Source organism: Hemiscyllium ocellatum, chromosome 11, assembly GCF_020745735.1.
Source record: "Hemiscyllium ocellatum isolate sHemOce1 chromosome 11, sHemOce1.pat.X.cur, whole genome shotgun sequence".
NCBI classification, from domain to species: domain Eukaryota; kingdom Metazoa; phylum Chordata; class Chondrichthyes; order Orectolobiformes; family Hemiscylliidae; genus Hemiscyllium; species Hemiscyllium ocellatum.
In genome coordinates, this window is record NC_083411.1 from 45,048,931 (window position 1) to 45,069,985 (window position 21,055).

The 21,055-nt window shown below is 42.9% G+C and overlaps 1 protein-coding gene across 1 annotated transcript in view; it reads right to left on the reverse strand.

Moving 5' to 3' along the window:
• Nucleotides 1-5,091: 5,091 nt before the first annotated feature.
• dock11 (dedicator of cytokinesis 11) overlaps nucleotides 5,092-21,055 on the reverse strand; it is a 305,664-nt gene continuing 289,700 nt past the window's right edge. The window contains exons 51-53 of the mRNA XM_060832572.1: nucleotides 20,022-20,122; nucleotides 15,664-15,802; nucleotides 5,092-5,791 (exon numbers count right to left, since the gene is read on the reverse strand). Coding sequence (XP_060688555.1) covers nucleotides 5,684-5,791; nucleotides 15,664-15,802; nucleotides 20,022-20,122 — 348 coding nt within the window. The 3' untranslated portion in view covers nucleotides 5,092-5,683. The remainder of the gene's footprint in view (nucleotides 5,792-15,663; nucleotides 15,803-20,021; nucleotides 20,123-21,055) is intronic.

The following is a 21,055-nucleotide window of genomic DNA, read 5'->3' on the forward strand; positions in this document are numbered from 1 at the left end:
TGTCTATTTATCCTATCCATGTCCCTCATGATTTTATAGACCTCTATAAGGTCACCCCTCAGCCTCCGACGTACCAGAGAACACAGCAGGAAGGCATTTTAACATTCCAAATTCTGACTGTGACTGTCATAGTGTTCAAGGCTAGAATGGTGAGGAATTTGATAAATGCATTCTGGAAAATTTTCTTTATCAATACATAGATGAAACTACTAGAGAAGGCACATAACTTGACCTTCTTCAATGTGTGGAACCACAGGAAATGGGAGAGAATAAATGTGAGATATTGTAGTTGGTAAGACAGACAAGATTAGGATTTGTACAGTTAATGACAGGGGCCTGGGTAGTGCTGCAGAGCAGAAAGACCTACGGTTCAGGTACATAGTCCTTTGAAATTTATGCCACAGCAAGACAAGGTGGTTAATAAGGCATTTAGCGCATACACCTTCATTGCATAGACTATTGAGTACAGGAGCTGGGATGTAATGCTGAGGTTGTATAGGATTTTGGTGAGGCCAGTTTTCTATACACTTCTGGTTGTCTTGCTACAGGATGAATATTATTAAATTGAAGAAGGTTCAGAAAATATTTACCAGGATGTTGCCGCGACTAGTGGGTTTGAGTTACAGGGATAAGCTTGGACTTTTTTCACTAGATCGTAGGAGGTTGAGGAGTGACCTTACAGAGGTTTATAAAATCATGAGGGGCAGAAGTAAGGTGAATAGCAAAGGTCTTTTCCCAGGGGTGGGGGAGTTCAAAACTAGGGGGCATATTTTTAAGGTCAGAGGAAAAAGATTTAAAAGAGATCTGAGGGGCAACTTTTTTCATTCATGGTTTTTATGTGGAATGAACTGCCAGAGGAAATGGTAGATGCAGGTATAGTTATAACATTAAAAAGACATTTGGACAAATACATTAATAAGAAAGTTTTAAAGGGATATGGGCCAAATGCCAGCATGTAGGACTTGTTTAGTTTGGGAAACTTGGTTCACATGGACGAGTTGGACTGAAGGGTCTGCTTCCATGTCACATGACTCACACCCTCAGACCTGGATCACTTTTCTACCTCCCCAAAAGTTGACCCACACCCTTAGATCAATCATCCTTTTTCACAGCCTTGACCGGGCTATCCTCAGGCTTGATGAGGACTGCTGGATCTTTACCTATAGTCAGCCCTTCACCCCATCAGCGAAAAGTCGTTCAGCCTTGAAATCAGGAAGTTCAATATCACAATGAAAGATTCCCTTTCTCTGTCTCTCAACTGCTGAACCCAGCTGAGTATTTCCAGCATCCACCAATAGTTTGATGTTGTGTTGAAATTAGGATATACTGTTTCACTTAATGTATAGCAGAAATGTAGAAGGACAATCACAGGAACTTTTAAGACTGAGATTGACGGACTTTATTTTGAGTGAGAATATCAGAGATAGGAAGCAAATATTTGAAACTGGAATCAGGGTCAGTTCAGCCATGATTGTATTGAATGTCGGAAGAGACTTCAGTAGGTGAATTGTCTGTCCTCTGTTGTCGTGGTACCATATGCTCCAGAGTTTAATTTACTCTTTAACATCTTGCTCCTGCGCCATGCTGTTGACCAAGTCCTGTTGAAGATGACAGCTGTTAACTGGGGTCCTGTGAGAAAAGGATCTTGAGCAGCCACTGCCGGATTAAACACAAAGGATCAGCCCATGTGACCAGCTCTGCCTATATTGTCTGTGAGATGGTCCCCTGGTCACAGTGGCTGTGTCAAGAACAGGCAGCTGAGGTTCTCCCAGACAGTGAGCAAAATGGAGGACTGAAAGACTGTTGAACTTGTAATGTAATTCTTTTATTTTTCTAGTTTATACTAAGAAGGTCTTTAATACTAAATACTATTTTACTACTTTATTTGTTTACTTATTTGATGAAGGTCTGTAATGCTTAACTTTTTAAACTTTGTTTCTTTTACTACTTCGCACCTTAAGATATCTGGTGACATGATACACTCTGTACTCCACTCCCCTATTTGAGTACACATGACAATTAATCTAAATCGAATCTTTTGGAAGAGGAGGGTCTACAATTCTCACTGGGCAATAAATTACAACAATGAAAGAAATACAGTCTTCCACATCAAGATGAAAATACAGGTTTTGAAAGTTGATCTGAAAATCTACCTTCAGTCATGAGGTTAATCATTCAAAACCAACACTTCAATTCCACTTGCGAATACAGACCCCTCCTAAGCCAATCCATAGTTGAGTCTTAAATCTCAGCTGAGCATTCACAATAAGAAATAAATGTCTGTCCATCGGTTTCTGTTTTGTATAGTTCACTGATGACCTCACCCCGTTGGCTGGGCTGAGCTCCAAGACTCAATAATGGACTAGCTCAGCAGGGGTCTGGAGTGGGCACATGGAGATAATGGGCAAGGACTTAGCTACGGTAAGAACTAGAGGCCAGAAGCCTTGAACAGAACTGCAGTGAGGTCCTAGGCTGAATATTTTCCATCAACCTCCACTCGCTGCTTTCTTTCAGAAAGCCAGTTTCTAATCCAAACTGCTAAATTACCCTCTGCATTTTCTCCAACAGCCTACCATGTGGAACCTTATCAAGGGCTTCACTGAAGTCCATGTATACCATGTCAACTGCCCTACTTTCATCTACATGCTTGGTCACCTTCTCAAAAAACTCAATGAGGTTTGTGAGACACGACCTGCCCTTGATGAAACCATGTTGACTATCTGAAATCAAATTGTTGCTTGCTAGATAATTATAAATCTCATTTCTTATAATCCTTTCCAAAACCTTTCCTACAACAGAAGGAAGGCTCACGGTTTATAATTACCTGTGTCATCTCTATTGCCCTTCTTGAACAAGAGTACAACATTTGCAATCCTCCAGTCCTCTGGTACTAAACCTGAAGATAATTATGACTGAAATATTAAAGCCAAAGGCTCTGCTATCTCCTCCTTAGCTTCCCATAGAATCCTTAGATAAATCCCAACTGGCCCAGGGGACTTGTCTACTTTAACTCCTTCTAGAATTGATAACACCTGTTCATAACTAACCTTGATCCTTTCTAGTCTAATATCTCGTACCTCATTCTTCTCCTCTACAATATTCTCCTTTTCCTGAGTGAAAACCGATGAGAAATGTTCATTTAGCATCTCTCTGATCTTCATAGGGTCCACCTTCAACTTCCCACTTCTCTCTTTGACTGGCCCTATTCCTACTCTAGTCATACTCTTATTCCTCATATACCTATAGAAAGCTTTGGGTTCTCCTTTATTCTATTTGCTAAAGACTGCTTGTGTCCTTTCTTTGCTCTTCTTAAAGCTCTGTTTAAATCCTTCCAGCTGTAACTCTCCATCACCTCATCTGAACCATCTTGCCTCATCAACACATAAGCCTCCTTCTTCTGCTTAACAAGAGATGCAATTTCTGTAATAAACTATGGTTCCCTTACCTTATCACTTCCTCCCTGCCTGACAAGGACATACCTATTAAGGACATGCAATATCTGTTCCTTAAACCAGCTCCACATTCCCATTGTCTGCATCCCCCACATTTTGCTACCCTATTCTTTGCATCCTAATTCTTGCCTAATCGCATTATAATTGCCCTTGCCCATCTGTAACTCTTGACCTGTGGCATGTACCTACCCCCTTCCATCGCTAAACTAAATGTAACTAAATTATGGTCACTCTCTCCAAAGTGCTCACTTACAACTAAATCAAACACCTGGCCTGGTTCATTACCAAGCACCAGATCTAGTGTGGCCTCACCTCTTGACGGCCCTTTGACATACATTGGACAAAAACTGATCCATCCGACATACTAGAGCTATAGCATTTCCAGTCAATGTCGGGGAAGTTAAAGTCCCCCATGATGACCACCCTGTTCCCTTCACTCCTACCCAGAATAATTTTGCCAATCCTCTCTTCCACATCCCTGGAACTTTGCAGAGGCCTATAAAAAACTCCAAGCAGTGTGACCTCTCCTCTCTTGTTTCTAACCTCAGCCCATACTACCTCAGGAGATAAGTCCTCGTCAAAAGTTCTTTCAGCCACTGTTATACTATCCTTGACTAACAAAGCCACACCTCCCCTCTTTCTCTGCCTTATCTGTTCTTAATGAAAAATCTATACCCTAGAATCTGCAACATCCATTCCTCGCCCTACTCTATCCATGTCTCCCATTTCCATCTGCAGTTTGCACAGGTGCTGCATTGTGTTATGGTTCAACAATTTCCCCAATGGTTTCACTGGGGCACAACCACAGGGGAGTGTCTACTGTACTTAATACCAGGTAAGACAGCATCCGACGAGCAGGAAAATCGACGTTTCGGGCAAAAGCCCTTCATCAGTAATCACTGATGAAAAATATTCGTTTAGCATCCCTCAGATCTCCACAGGGTCCACTTTCAACTACCCACTTCTGTCTTTGACTGGCCCTATTCCTACCCTAGTCATACTCTTATTCCTCACATTCCAATATAAAGCATTCCTGATGAAAGGCTTTTGCCCGAAACGTTGATTTTCCTGCTCCTCGGATGCTGCCTGACCTTCTGTGCTTTTCCAGCACCACTCTAATCTAGACTCTGATTTCCAGCATCTGCATTCCTCACTTTTGCCTATTTTAAGAATAATCCCATAGTCCGAAAGACCAGCGGCATGTAAGTTCAGAGCTTCCTTTACTTAATCACTTGAAAGAAAAGGCGAGTATTGTAGGTATTTCCTAGGAATCAGGGATGTGGCGAGTTGTTTTATACACTGGCAAGATGTGGCCTTGACAGTTGTAACTACTCTTCTGTAGCTTGAAGAGTAACATCACACATTGACTTCAACACTTCTCCTCAGCTTTGAGTGAGGTGAAGGGAGACTGGCCTAGAGAATGCTGCTTTGTGAATTGGATAAGCTGTATCAGGAAGGTAAGAACATCAGGCAAGTTCTCTAACATCACTGACATCAGCTAAGGCCCATGAAGCAGCACAGTCAACACTCAACATCAAGAAAACCTGTGACTGAAACTCTGAGTTAGTGGTCTGCATTTTCATTTGTAACACAAGTGTCCATCCCTCCCACTACCCATACCATGAAGGAAGAAAATTCCATGTGAAATAAAAAAAAGCTCCAATATATTTAAGGATTTCTTTTGTACACAAGCAGTCACAGTAGAACACCACGTGTAGTTACAATTTAAATTTACAGCACTTTGAGATGACAATGCACAGAGCCATGAGGAAATGTTCCTATTTTATACATACACATACTGTACAGGTGGTGAAGAATTTGCAATGTGAAAGCACAGTTTTAACATTATGTTTGTGAACACAAGACTTGGCTTTTCAAATCACTCTAATGTTTACCAGACTTAGGATTTTGAGCATCAAATGTCCTCGGCAGGCAGCCATATTGATCGTAATAATACTGATTGGATTGCAGGAGCTGTACTGCCAAAGTAAACTAAGGCCAGATGAACATGCTTCTCCAGATGCTTCAGGGAGGTTGAGCTCATCTTGGAAGAGGGTTGAGCAGTCACTGGAATCAGCCATTTCACTCAGTGTGACCTGTTCTCCTGCTTTACGATATCAGTCAGCCAGAGGTAATAGCATCCCCCTTCATTCTGCACAGTTAAAGTGACCTTCCTGAGAACCAATGAACCTTCCCAAACCCTCCCCCATTATTCCCTACAGTGTGGTCTGTCAAAGTGACATGGGGAAGGCAGAAGGACCACTGGCCGTCCCACTAATGGCGCTGAAAACATGCAGAGAGCTCCTCAGCTGGCACTTCAAGTCGTCTTCTGTCAAAATCTTAAGGGAGGGAAAAGATGGAAAGTTTGTGGTTACTCAGGATGGAATTAACATTGCAAACCAAACAAGATCAACATGGCATCAAAGTTATATCTCGCAAATGATTCCTTCACACGGGGCAAGGATTAGGATGGTCATAGAATCCCAACAGTGCAGAGAGGGGCCATTTGGCCCTTAGAATTTGCACTGGCCCTATGAAGGGCACTCCCCCATCCACGCATTTCCCTTGACTAATCCACCTAGACTTGAAAACTATGGGACAATTTAGCATGTTCGACTGAATATGTTTGGGCTGTGGGAGGAGACTGGAGCATCAGGAGGAAGCCCACACAGACACAGGGAGAATGTGAAAACTCCACACAGACAGTTGCTCAAGACTGGAATTGAACCTGGGTCTCTAGCGTTGTGAGGCAGCAGTGCTAACCACTGAGATTTAACTGCTACTTGAACCAAATTATGAGTTGAGGTTCCAGGTCAATTTCATATGAACTTGGGACACGTGGTGTGATGAAAGAGAAGGAACCATAGCCCAGCTAGACCTCAGGACTTGCTCTCAGTGGGGGACTGAACAATGCTGAGCACCCTTCACATTATTTACTGAAAGGTTCACACACACACACACACACACACACACACACGTACAGAGATATTTTATTCCAGTGAGGGAACACTGGAATGGTTGAGAATTAGGGTTAGGTGTAAAGTCAGGGCTAGTGGGGGGAGAGGAGTAGATGGAGAGAGAGAGACAGACAGAGAGATGGAGAGACAACTGCACATTTGAAGGTGCTTTCCATCTATGGATAAGCAGAGCACATAGGCAGCAAGTGTCCAAATCTCCCACTATCTAGATTAAAGTTTTACATCAACTCACATTTAGTTTTGAACTATACTCTGAAGTGCATTTACCTGTCAAGGCCTTCGTCACTTCAAAGCAAGCATGAAACGGAAAGAGCAAAAAGTTAGTCAACACCACCCACTGGAAACAGTTGGACAAAAAAAAAGGAAAGGCTATCAAGTACACCTAATAATCACTGCAAATGCAAAGCTCCAGAAATGGCAGTAGACCATCCAGCCCGTCAGCCTGGTTCTACCATTCAAACAGATGTGGGTGATCTGCACTTCAATTACAATGACCCCAACCACTGCACCATACACAATTCTTGAGTGTAGTTTGTCTTCAAAAGCATTTTCTCTGAATATTGTCCAATTTGGACAGAACCTCGTTGCAAGTGGCTCGAGTTAAATTAATGTTCTCTGTTAATTCAAAGCTTACTCATACAGATTGCCAGCTGGTGCTACAACCATTTGAATGCATATCAGGAAGCTAATTGTTGGTATTTCTGCTTTTTGATATGTTGAGCCAGCACACCAAAATGTTGGAGGCAGTGAATGCCTTCTGTAAGAGAAGTCTCCAGGAACCTACACTTCTTTTTTGTCAAATTGCACTGCAGTCTCACTCCATCACAAATATGAGCAGTGGGGAATATATTGAGGATTATCACACTCCAGATGTTTGACTGGACCAGCTCAGTCAACACTTTGGCTCAAAGAACAGCAGACAGGATGAATGGTACACACTCTCTGATCCCTCTGAACCTCTCATATCATCTAGCAGGTCCAAGCTGAGGTATGTGATAATGCATTCCCCCACATATCTGGATGGCTGAAGTCAGGAGAAAGTTCGTTATTATCTGAGACGATGCAGTTTGTGTAGCTGCCTTTACTGCTGTTGAGCTCAAGTACACTTACTGGCAGTGGCCTGTTGCAATTAATCAAAATCATTTTAGCACCTCTCTGTCTCTAGACAGAAATGTTGGAGAACCACCACAGGTCAAGTTTCCCTCCAAGTCGCACATAATCTTGACTTGCGTGTGCATCTACATAGAACATAGAACATAGAAAAATACAGCGCAGTACAGGCCCTTTGGCCCTCGATGTTGCACTGACCCAAGACCACCTAACCTACACTAGCCCACTATCCTCCATATGCCTATCCAATGCCTGTTTAAATGCCCATAAAGAGGGAGAGTCCACCACTGCTACAGGCAGGGCACTCCATGAACTCACAACTCGCTGAGTAAAGAATCTACTCCTAACATCTGTCCTATACCTACCTCCCCTTAATTTAAAGCTATGCCCCCTCGTAATAGCTGACTCCATACGTGGAAAAAGGTTCTCATTGTCAACCCTATCTAAACCCCTAATCATCTTGTACACCTCTATCAAGTCACCTCTAAACCTTCTTTTCTCCAATGAAAACAGCCCTAAGTGCCTCAGCCTTTCCTCATACAATCTTCCTACCATAACAGGCAACATCCTGGTAAACCACCTCTGCACCCGTTCCAGTGCCTCCACATCCTTCCGATAGTATGGCGACCAAAACTGCACACAATACTCCAGATGCGGCCGCACTAGAGTCTTATACAACTGCAACATGACCTCAGGACTCCGGAACTCAATTCCTCTACCAATAAAAGCCAGTACGCCATATGCCTTCTTCACAGCACTATTTACCTGGGTGGCAACTTTCAGAGATCTGTGTACATGGACACCAAGATCCCTCTGCTCATCCACACTACCAAGTATCCAACCATTAGCCCAGTACTCCATCTTCTTGTTACTCTTACCAAAGTGAATCACTTCACACTTACCTACATTGAACTCCATTTGCCACCTTTCTGCCCAGCTCTGCAACTTATCTATATCCCGCTGTAACCTGCCACATCCTTCCTCATTGCCAACAACTCCACCGACTTTCGTATCATCTGCAAACTTGCTCACCCAACCTTCTAGCCCCTCCTCCAGGTCATTTATAAAAATGACAAACAGCAATGGTCCCAAAACAAATCCTTGCAGAACACCGCTAGTAACTGCACTCCAAGATGAACTTTTACCATCAACTACCTCTGTCTTCTTCCAGCCAGCCAATTCCTAATCTAAACCTCTAACACACCCTCAATGCCAAACCTCTGTATTTTTTGCAGTAGCCTACCATGAGGAACCTTATCAAATGCCTTACTAAAATCCATATACACCACATCTACCACTTTACTCTCGTCCACACCTTAGTCACCTTCCCAAAGAATTCACTAAGGTTTGTGAGGCATGGCCTGCATGATCTGTTTGTTCCTCATCACCAGGTCAACTTCATGGAACAAGCTCCTAACAGCACTTTGCCTTTATTAAAATCCATGTGCTGTAAGTACAGCCAGTTCACCACCACCTTCTCAAGGCAACAAGGCAGGATCAATAAATGCCCTCCAGTTCCATCACAACTAATTAAAAAGATGTTCTCATGCTACCTTTAACAAATCAGAGGCTTTTTGTTTCAAGACACACATCATTGCCTTGTTAATTCAAGTTTGTAATTATTAACTACTTAGCTCATCAGCCTGGTTTAAATTTCAGGTTTCCTTCCAACAGATTTTGAGAACAGTACACTCAACACACCTTACATAAAATGGTCCAGGTAAATATTTGGGAATAAGTTTTTACATAGTATCCAGTTTCACTGAACAAATGCAGTACTGTCATCAGATCAAAACACTGCACAAACAGAGGTAGATATAAAGGTTTATCTGTAAGGCTATTGTTTAGGAAGCAGGGGATTTCAGCAACAATCCACCAATCAACAGCTGTTTTGCATTGCCACAATCCATCTTTTAGAGTTCGGAGTTTAAGCAAACAAAGTCTCTTGTAATGTAGTGGTAGCATTCTTAACTCTGTTCCAGTCAGGCTCAAGTCCTACCTGCTTCAGAGCTGTGTGATAACATCTCTGATCCAGTTGATTTAAAAATATCTAAGCGGGCAGATTGGCAGCATAGTGATAATGTCACTGGCCTAAGTATCCAGAGACCCAGGCTCATGCTCCAGGAATGCTGGTCCAAATCCCACTATTGTAGTTAGTGGAAACGGAATTCAATTAATAAATCTGGAATTGAAAGTGATGGTGACTAGATTTATTCAAGACTAGTTTACTTATGTCTTTTAGTTAAGACATAAGAGCACAGGTAGGCCATTCAAGCCATCTACTCAGCCATTCAATGATCTGATAATCCTCAACTCTACTTTCCTGCCTTATCCCCATAACCCTTGATTCCCTGACTGATTAATAATGAGTCTGTTTATCTCAGCCTTACATAAACTTAGCATTGATGGTGCTCTGGGGTAAAATAAAATCTCATACAGGTATCCCTTGTTTTTCAAAAGTTTGCTTTCCTGAACTTAGCTTTTATGAAAGACCTCCAATAGTACCTGCTTTAGCTAGCCAAAAGAAATCCGAAGAGGATTTTTGCTTTTACAAAATAAAGGTGAAAATTTTTTCCAGATAAATTAATGCTTCTTCACTTTATGCCATTTCAGCTTACACAATATTTCACTGGAATGCTCTACTTTCGGATAGCGGGGGATACCTGCATTGACTATCTTTTGAAATGAGAAATTACTCCCCTTAATGGGCAACATCTTACTCTGGTGGTGGTTGAGAGGGTGAGGTCCCTGTTCAGAGAGTCAGTTCAGACATGATGGGCTAAATGGTCTGTATCTGCACTGTTGGGATTCCATGATGTAAGGTTTTATTCAGGACCTTCAGACAGTGACTTTCACAGCTTAGGTCCTTGGCAGCTGAAGGCAAGGCTTCCAATGTTGGAGCGATCAAAATCGTTACACTGAAGAATTCGAGGATCACCAGTGTGCTGAAGGGCTGCACAAGGTACAAAAGGATGACGATGGATAATGCCAACGCCAAATTTGAAAACAAGGAAGTAAGTTTAAATTCTGAGTACTGCTTAGTTATAAGCCAGTGAGCACAGGGATGATGGATGAATGGGACTTTGTGAAATCATGAAATCCTTACAGTATGGAAACAGGTCCTTCAACCCAACAAGTCCACACCAACCCTCCGAAGAGTATCCCATCCAGAGCCATTCCGCTACCCTATTACTCTACATTTCCCATAACTAATGCACCTAATTTACACATTCCTGAACACTTTGGGCAATTTAGCACAGCCAATTCACCTAACCTGCACATCTTTGAATTAGAACATAGAACATAGAAGGATACAGCGCAGTACAGGCCCTTCGGCCCTCGATGTTGCGCCGACCGAATCCTACCTAACCTATACTAGCCCAATAACTTCCAAATGCCTATCCAATGCCCGCTTAAATGATCATAAAGAAGGAGAGTTCACCACTGATACGGGCAGGGCATTCCATGAACTCACAACCCGCTGTGTGAAGAATCTACCCCTAACATCTGTCCTATACCTACCACCCCTTAATTTAAAGCTATGTCCCCTAGTAACACCTGACTCCATTAGCGGTAAGAGGTTCTTAGTATCTACCCTATCTAAACCCCTAATCATCTTATACACTTCTATCAGATCTCCCCTAAACCTTCTCTTCTCCAATGAGAACAGCCCCAAGTGCCTCAGCCTTTCCTCATAAGATTTTCCTACCATTCCAGGCAACATCCTGGTAAACCTCCTCTGCACTCGTTCTAAAGCTTCCACATCCTTCCTATAGTATGGCGACCAAAACTGCACACAATACTCCAGATGAGGCCTCACCAGAGTCTTATACAACTGCAACATGACCTCAGGACTCCGGAACTCAATTCCTCTGCCAATAAAGCCCAGTACACCATATGCCTTCCTCACAGCACTATTTACCTGGGTGGCAACTTTCAGAGATCTGTGTACATAGACACCAAGATCCCTCTGCTCATCCACACTACCAAGTAGCCTACCATTAGCCCAGTAATCCATCATCTTGTTATTCCTACCAAAGTGAACGACTTCGCATTTAGCTACATTGAATTCCATTTGCCACATTTCCGCCCAGCTCTGCAACTTATCTATATCCCGCTGCAACCTACCACTTCCTTCCTCACTATCCACAACTCCACCGACTTTTGTGTCATCCGCAAACTTGCTTACCCAGCTTTCAAGTCCTTCCTCTAGATCATTTATAAAGATAACAAAAAGCAATGGTCCCAAAACAGATCCTTGTGGTACACCGCTAGTAACTACGCTCCAAGATGAACATAATCCATCAACTACTACCCTCTGTCTCCTTCCAGCCAGCCAATTCCTAATCCAAACCTCTAATGTATCCTCAATGCCATACCTCCGAAGTTTTAGCATTAGCCTACCATGGGGAACCTTATCGAACGCCTTACTAAAATCCATATACACAACATCTACTGCTTTACCCTCATCCACTTCCTTAGTCACCTTCTCAAAGAACTCAATAAGGTTTGTGAGGCACGACCTGCCCTTCACAAAACCATGCTGGCTATCCCTGATCACGTTATTCCTACCCAGATGTTCATAAATCTTATCCCTTACCATTCTCTCTAAGACTTTGCCCACCACTGAAGTCAGACTCACTGGCCTATAGTTACTAGGGCTATCCCTACTCCCTTTCTTGAACAATGGGACCACATTCGCTATCCTCCAGTCCTCTGGTACTATTCCCGTTGACAATGACGACATAAAAATCCAGGCCAATGGCTCTGCTATCTCCTCCCTAGCTTCCCATAGGATCCTGGGGTAAATGCCATCAGGCCCAGGAGACTTATCTATATTCAAACTTTCCAATATTCCCAAAACCTCTTCCCTGCATATTTCCAGGGCATCCATTCTAATTATTTGTGATTCCATATTCACATCAGCAACAGTGTCCTGTTCCTGAGTGAATACTGATGAAAAGTACTGATTTAATGTCTCTCCAATCTCCTCCGCCTCCACACACAACTTCCCACTACTATCCTTGACTGGACCGATACCTACCCTAGTCATCCTTTTATTCTTGACATACCTATAGAAAGCCTTTGGGTTTTCCCTAATCCTACCAGCTAAAGACTTTTCATGTCCCCTTCTCGCTTCTCTTAGCTCCCTCTTTAGCTCCTTCCTGGCTACCTTATAACTCTCAATCGCCCCAACTGAACCTTCACGCCTCATCTTTACATATGCCGCCTTCTTCCCTTTCACAAGGGACTCCAATTCCTTACTAAACCACGGCTGCCTCACAAGGCCCTTTACACCATGCCTGACTGGTACATACCTATCGAGGACACGCAGTAGCTGCTCCTTGAACAATCCCCACATCTCATTAGTGTTCTTCTCTTGAAGCCTGTTTTTCCAATCCACACATCCTAAGTCATGCCTCACTGCATCATAATTTCCCTGCCCCCAGCTATAACTCTTGTCCTGCGGCGCACACTTATCCCTCTCCATCACTAAAGTAAAAGTCACCGAGTTGTGGTCACTGTCCCCGAAGTGCTCACCTACCTCCAAGTCTAACACCTGGCCTGGTTCATTACCTAGAACCAAATCCAGTATAGCCTCACCTCTTGTTGGCCTGCCTACATATTGTGTCAGGAAACCCTCCTGCACACATTGGACAAACACCGACCCATCTAATGAACTCGAGCTATAGCTCTCCCAGTCAATATCTGGGAAGTTAAAGTCCCCCATAACAACCACCCTGCTACCTTCACTCTTTTCCTGAATCATCCTTGCAATATTATCCTCTACTTCTCTAGGACTATTAGGAGGCCTGTAGAAAACACCTAACAGGGTGACCTCACCTTTCCTATTTCTAACCTCAGCCCAAACTACCTCAATTGTGGGAGGAAACTGGAGCACCTGGAGGAAACTCACAGAGCTATGGAGAGAATGCCCACACAGACAGTTGCCCGAGGCTGGAATCGAGCCTGGGTCCCTAAGGCAGCAGTGCTAACCACTGAGCCACTGCACCGCCCAAACTGTTTGGATGAACTCAAGTTTATAGTGGGTAGAACATAAGAAGTAGAATGTAACTAGTGATACAATATTTAAGACTGGAGGTAACAAAGGGGTGAGTGAGAGTTTGAGTAGATCAGCTGGGTGTGAAGTAGGGCTTCATGACTGCTACAAGGTAGAAGGAGGCCATTCAGCCCATTGTACCTGCACCTTTTCTCCAAATGAGCAGTTTACATGCTGGGATTCTTTGTTTATCCCTAAATCCCTCCGTGTTGTAGGGAATTACAATAGCAGTCTTAGATATGGCACAGATATGTGGCCCAAAGGTCAACATGGGGGCAAACATGACACGGAGGCTGAAACCAATCTGGGTCAGTGTCAGATAATTGCCAGAGAGGTGGGTAGAGGTCAGTGACTAAGGAACAGAGGTTTTGGAGACAATGGCTTCAGGTTTCTCAATATCTGAATGTAAAATTTATGCTCTTTTGATAGTGGATGTCAAATAAGATTGATAATAGTAACAGGGTCAATAACCAGATTGAAGGTTTTTTTCAGAAATACGTGGAATGTGGGTGTCACCACCTGGGAAAGTATTTATGTGCTTTACTTCACTGGCCTGGAGAAGTGGTGGGGAGCTGCCTCCATTAGTGCTGCAGTCTTCGATACCAGAATGCTGCTGGGAGGCTATTGACGAAAGAATGAAGGACAGGGATGAGGAGAGGGTTTTTTTAACTGTTTGGCTACACATTCCATGAAAGAGTGGTTAAAGCTGTCTGAATAGCAAGGAACTCATGAGACATACAAGAAGATGTAGCAGTGCAGCTAGCTCTTGAAGTATAAAAGAAATGAAATTCCTGGAACACAGGCAGGGTCAGACTAGAGAAGTCAATTTTGGAGAACTAACAAAGGCACAGTGCTACGAGCTTTCTTTCCTTCTTTTTTGACCCATTTCCTTTTGATGTTTGACCTCAGTCATCGATAAGATTGCAAGACCCTTCATCTTTTGTGGCTTGCAACAGTTCCTGTTCCTTAAACTGCATCCTCAAAATGCTTCGCTCTTTTCTCAGTTCCTGATTTTTGTTACAGTTATCACACTGGACATGTTTCTGAAGCAAATCTTGACTTCTGTCTTTCACATGGCCTGCTTTGATTTCTTCCCTTCTGTCTTTCTCCACTCATTTCCCTCACTTTCCTTTTGCCTTGCGTTCACATTTTCACTCTCTCGCTTAACCTTGCTTTTTTCTCTCATCCTCAGTCCAGACCTTAATTGCTCACTCCTCTCTCACAACCACCAATGAAAATGCCGAGCCTTGACCAAATATTGAGTGGTTTGTTCCATGATAATTGCTTCTGAAAAACCCCGCTGTGACTGAAAATAAATAATTTGGAGAGGTGTGCAGTTTTAGCCAAAGAACAAAACTAAGTTGCACACTTTATAAAAGAGTCAACGAGTGTGTTGCTGGAAAAGCACAGGAAGTCAGGCAGCATCCAAGGAACAGGAGAATCAACGTTTCGAGCATGAGCCTTTAATCAGGACTTTATAAAAGACTCAATTTTGTAAATGCTTGAACCCTCCTATTTACACGTCTGCCTTAATGCCTCAATTTTCATTGCACTCTCTATATTGGGATTTAAATGTGCATTTTTCCTACTTTGGTGCCTGTGAGAATTCTTTAATTTTATTGGGTCAGTAAGCCAGCCAGCTGGTGGCCCTATAGCTGGACTTGGCAAATCCTCTGCAGAAGGTACAAAATTCAAAGTGACGTCACAATGGAAAAAATTCACATTTCGGAGCCTACTGAAACATTGAGAGTTGTTTTACTTAAAGTCAACAGGCAATGCAGCTCCTTTGTGAATGAATTTAAGTCCATCCCAACGTGAAGAGGAGGGAATTTTATTAGTCAGGTAACATCAACAGCCTGGACAGGGGACAAATAAAGAGGACCCCATCTCTGATACTTTCACTATGCATCTCTCCTAAACACTTTGAGGCTTTCAATAAGGCCAGCTGTTCAAAAACTCATTCCAGAGAGAGTTGAAGATCTTATTTGAAGTAACTATAAATTATACAAATGGGATACAGTTCACTTGGGTCACATGCTCACAGAAGTCTGGAATCACTGACCTGTTCGTGGGTGATTTCTGATAATTCCTTCACCATGTCTTTGAAGTTTGCCTTTAACCCTTCGTGGTATTCTATCTGATCCTCCTTGATCAGCCGCTCGTTCAAATCCAGAGCCAGGCTGCAGGCTGAAACAAACTCCCTGTGTGCAATTCAGGAAGAAGACCTGCTTTAGTACTCTAGACAGAATTTTAGACAGCATTTTTTTTACAGCACAGAGTAGACCAAGCAGTCCATCCTGACTGCACTTAGTCACTGCCAAAGTAATTAAATTATTGTGAGAAAGCGAGGACTGCTACTCAGATGCTCCCTGACCTGCTGTGATTTTCCAAAGCCACACTAATTAAATTATTGCTCAACTCTCTCTGTGACCCACGTTTTAATTTGTTTCAAATACTTACATCAAGTGTCATACAGTATGGAAACAGACCTTTGGTCTAACTCAACCACGCTGACCAAATATTCCAATCTGACCTAGTCTCATTTCCCAGCATTTGGCTCATATGTCTCTAAATCCTTCCTATTTATGTAGTCATCCAAATGCCATTTAATTGTTATAACTGTACCAGCCTCCACCACTTCCTCTGGCAGCTTGTGAAAAAGTTGCCCCTCAGGTCCAATTTAAACCTTTTTTCTCTCACCTTAAAATATGTCCTCTAGTTTTCAACTCCCAAACCCTAGGGCAAAGATATATTTGACATTCACCTTATCCCATGCCCCTCATGATTTTATAAACCTCTATAAGATCACCAAAACTGCAGGGCAAAAAGTCCCAACCGAGGGAGTGGCACGGTGGCTCAGTGGCTAGCACTGCTGCCTCACAGCACCAGGGTCCCAGGTTCGATTCCAGCCTCGAGTGAGTGCTTGTGTGGAGTTTGCACATTCTCCCAGTGTCTGTGTGGGTTTGCTCCGGTTTCCTCCCACAGTCACAAAGATGTGCAGGTCAGGTGAATTGGCCATGCTAAATTACCCACAGTCAGAGGGACATGGGTCTGGATGGGTTATTCTTCAGAGGCTCGGTGTGGAGTTGTTGGGCCTAAGGGCCTGTTTCCACACTGCAGGGAATCTAATCTATCCAGTGTCTCCTTACAATTCAAACCCTCCAGCCTTGATAACATCCCTGTAAATCTTTTTTGCACCCTTTTCAGTTTAATAACATCTTCTGACAATAGGACAACCAGAATTGTATGCAGTACTCCAAATGTAGCCTCACCAATGTCTTGTACAGCCCTAACATGGCATCCCAGCTCCTGTACTCAATGCTCTGACTGATTAATGCAAGAGTGCCAAATGCTGCCTTCACCACCCTGTCTAGCTGTGATGCCATTTTTAAGAAACTATGTACTAGCCCTAAGTATCCCTTGGGCCCTACCACTAACAGTGTCATTTCTGCCCTAGTTTGACTTACCAAAATGCAACACCTCACATTTATCTAAATTAAACTCCATCTGCCATTCCTCAGCCCACTGGCCCAGTTGATCAAGATGTCATTATACTGTTAAATGATCATCTTTGCTGTCCACTCCACCACCAATTCTGATGTCATCCGCAAACCTACTCACCATACCTTCTATGTTTGCATCCAAATTGTTTATATAAATGATGAATAACAGTGGGCCCAACACAGATCCTTGCGGCACACTGCTGATCACAAGCCTCCAGTCTGAACAACAATCCTCTACCACCGTCTTCTGTCTCCTACTGTCAAACCAATTTTGTATCCAGTTGGCTAGCTCTCCCTGGATCCCATGTGATATAACCTTACAAATCAGTCCACCATTCAGAATCTTTGTCAAGGTCTTACTAAAGTCCATGCAGACAACACCTACCGCTCTGCTTTCATTGATCTTCTTGGTCATTCCTTCATAAAACTCAATCGAAGTTGAGAGACACTTTTTAAAAATTCATTATGGGGGTGTTGCATGCTTGGACAACATTTATTGCTCACCCCTAATTGCCCAGAAGGCAGTTGAGAGTCAATCACATTGCTGTGGGTCTGGAGCCGCAGGTAGGTCAGACCCGGTCAAGACAGCAGATTTCCTTCCCTGAAGGACATTAGACAATAGACAATAGGTGCAGGAGTAGGTCACTCTGCCCTTCGAACCTGCACCACCATTTAAAATGATCATGGCTGATCATCCTTAAATCAGTATCCTGTTCCTGCCTTATCTCCATAACCCTTGATTCCACTATCTTTGAGAGCTCTATCCAACTCTTTCTTAAATGAATCCAGAGTCTGAGCCTCCACTGCCCTCTGGGGCAGAGCATTCCACACAGCCATCGCTCTCTGGGTGAAGAAGTTTCTCCTCATCTCTTTCATAAGTGGTCTACCCTGTACTTTTAAGCTGTGTCCTCTGGTTCGGCACTGACCCATCAGCGGAAACATGATTCCTGCCTGTATGTCTCAATCAGATCCCCTCACAGTCTTCTAAACTCAAGGGTATACAAGCCCAGTTACTCCAGTCTTTCAGCGTAAGGTAATCCTGCCATTTCAGGAATTGACCTCGCGAACCTACGCTGCACTCCCTTAATAGCCAGAATGTCTTTCCTCAAATTTGGAGACAAGAACTGCACACAATACTCCAGGTGTGGTCTCACCAGGGCCCTGTACAGTTGCAGAAACATCTCTTAGCTTCTATACTCAATCCCTCTTGTTAGGAAGACCAGCATGCTATTAGCTTCTTCACTAACTGCTGTACCTGCATGCTTACCTTCATTGACTGGTGTACAAGAACACCCAGATCTCTTTGCACTCCCCCTTTACCTAAATTGATTCCATTTAGGTAGTAATCTGCCTTCCTGTTCTTGCCACCAAAGTGGATAACCATACATTTATCCACATTAAACTGCATCTGCCATGCATCTGACCACTCACCTAACCTGTCCAGGTCACATTAGTGAACCAGACGGGTTTTTCCAACAATTGACAATGAATTCATGGTCATTAGAAGACTCTAAATTCTAGATTTTTTAAAATTAAATTGAAATTCCACTATCTGCCATGGCAGGATTTGAACTAAGGTCCCCAGAACATTACTTGGTTCTCTGCATTTCAGATGTACAAAACCATACTGACCTTTCCTAACTGGTCCTTGCCTTTCCAAATGCATGTAGATCCTGTCTCTGAGAATTCTCTCCAACAACTTGCACACCACTGACATTAGGCTCACCAGTCTGTAGTTTCCTGGTTTTTCCTTGCAGTCTTTCTTAAATAATGACACAACATTAACCACCCTCCAGTCTTCCAGAATCTCACCTGTGGCTATTGGTGAAACAAGTGTCTCCGTTAGTGGCCCTGCAAATTCTTTGCTGGTTTCCCAGAGTTCTGGGAAACACCTGATCAGGTCCCAGGGATTCATCTACCTTTATGCATAGTAAGACCTCCAGTACCTCTTCTTCTGGAATGTAGACTCTTTTCAATATATCACTATTTATTTCACTGAGTTCCCCAGCTTTCATGTCTTTCTCCACAGTAAACACTGATGTGAAATATTTGTTTAGGATCTCACCCATCTCCTGTGGTTCCACACATAGATGACCTTGTTGATCATTAAGGGGCTCAATTCTCTCTTGACTTACTCTTTTACCGTTAATGTATTTGTAGAACCTCTTTGGACTTTCCTTAACATTATCTGCCAAAATATCTAATTTCCCCTTTCTGCCCTCCTGATTTCCCTCTTAGGTGTACTCCTACACCCTCTATTCTTCTTAAGGAATTCACTTGATCCCAACTGTCTGCACATGATGCATGCCTCCTTCTTTTTCTTGATTAGAGCCTCAATATCTCTAGTCATCCAATATAGTCTACTCCTGCCAGCCTTGCCTTTCACACTAACAGGAACATGTTGGCCCTGAACTTCCATTAATTCACTTTTGAAAGGGAGAGGAGAGTGAGGGAAAATGGGAGGAGGTGAGGGAAAATGGGAGGAGAGGGTAGGGAATCGGGAGAAGGAAAAGAGAAGGGTGTGGGGAGGAAGTAGAGGGAGTGGAAAAGCTGGGGAGGGATTTGAGGAAGTGCAAGGGAGAATAGGAGGAGGCTGGGGATGGCAGAGGGGAAGAGAGTGAAGGAGAAGTAAAGACTTGACATGAAGCAACTGATTGAGGAGATTACATGATGTACTGTTCACACGTTTCATTATTTGCTAATGAAATAAACAGAAAACAATTTTCACAACAGGCAGAATTTAGAAACCTCCCAATGAGAACTCTTGTAACAATCAAAAGCGTGTGCAAGATCTGTTTGCTTTTGATTACAAATAAGACCTTACATATATGAACACAGAATAACATTAATGAGTCATTTGTAAAGCTGGATTAATACAGTGATCTTGGCCAAGAGCGCAATATATTAATTCTCTCACCGAAATATTTCCTTCAGCTGCTTCACTTTCTTTGTTGGTAGTTTATTTGATTTACTGTCATCCAGGAATGCTCGTGCATAGGCCAATGGACCTGCATTCACCTACAACAGATTGGAGGTTAAAAACACATATTATTTTCAATGCATTCACACTATCACAAAGCCCTCAAGCCTGCTCTGCCCTTTGGTAAAATCACGACTGATCTCAAATTACATTCCTCTTCGTTTTGCACGTCAGGGAAAAAAAGAAGGAAACAATGATTTTGTGCAGGTAAGCCATTGTTTTTGCAGTCATACCAGATCTTTGCCCAACTTGAACATGGAAATTATATTGATAGTTGTGCTCATTAGAATTGCGGAGTTTTGAAATCCAGATTTTGCAAGATCATTAACATTTACAAATGAACTTTCACACAATTATAGGTGGGACAGAATGTGGGATATTTCAGTTTTCAAATTGGAAGCAAGTAGCAGTTTGGTCACCCTTGAGTTAGATGCTATGTTCACACAAGGATGTGGTGTAAAGATAGGAGGAGAAAATAGGAGAAACGTGCGGTCATATTGTCAGTTTCACAACTCTGATGTCTCAAAGTGCACCACCTGATGAAGGAGTGTCACTCCGAAAGCTAGTGTGTTTCCAATTAAACCTGTTGGACTATAACCTGGTGTTGTGTGATTTTTTTATAACTTTTAACAGGCAATGGTTTTGAAGTGGAGTGACCAAAGCGCTAAAGAGCAGCCAAAATGTGCACAGCAAGTTGGAAGGAAATAACAAGTGGACCATGGTATTGGCCAAGGTATAAACATCAGCCAGGATAACAGAGAGAGATCCCATGTCTTCTTTGAGTAATGTCCTCCAGAAGTCACATGGGACATTGGCTCAAGATCTTCACTTAGAGATGGCACCTAGGAGCAGTGCAGCATTCCCACAATACTGGGTGGCTGCTTCAACCTTGAATCCATAGAAAAGTTTCTGGAGTTGATTAATTAATTTCCAATCTTCTGGTGCAGAGGTGAAAATGTTCCCAGTGAACA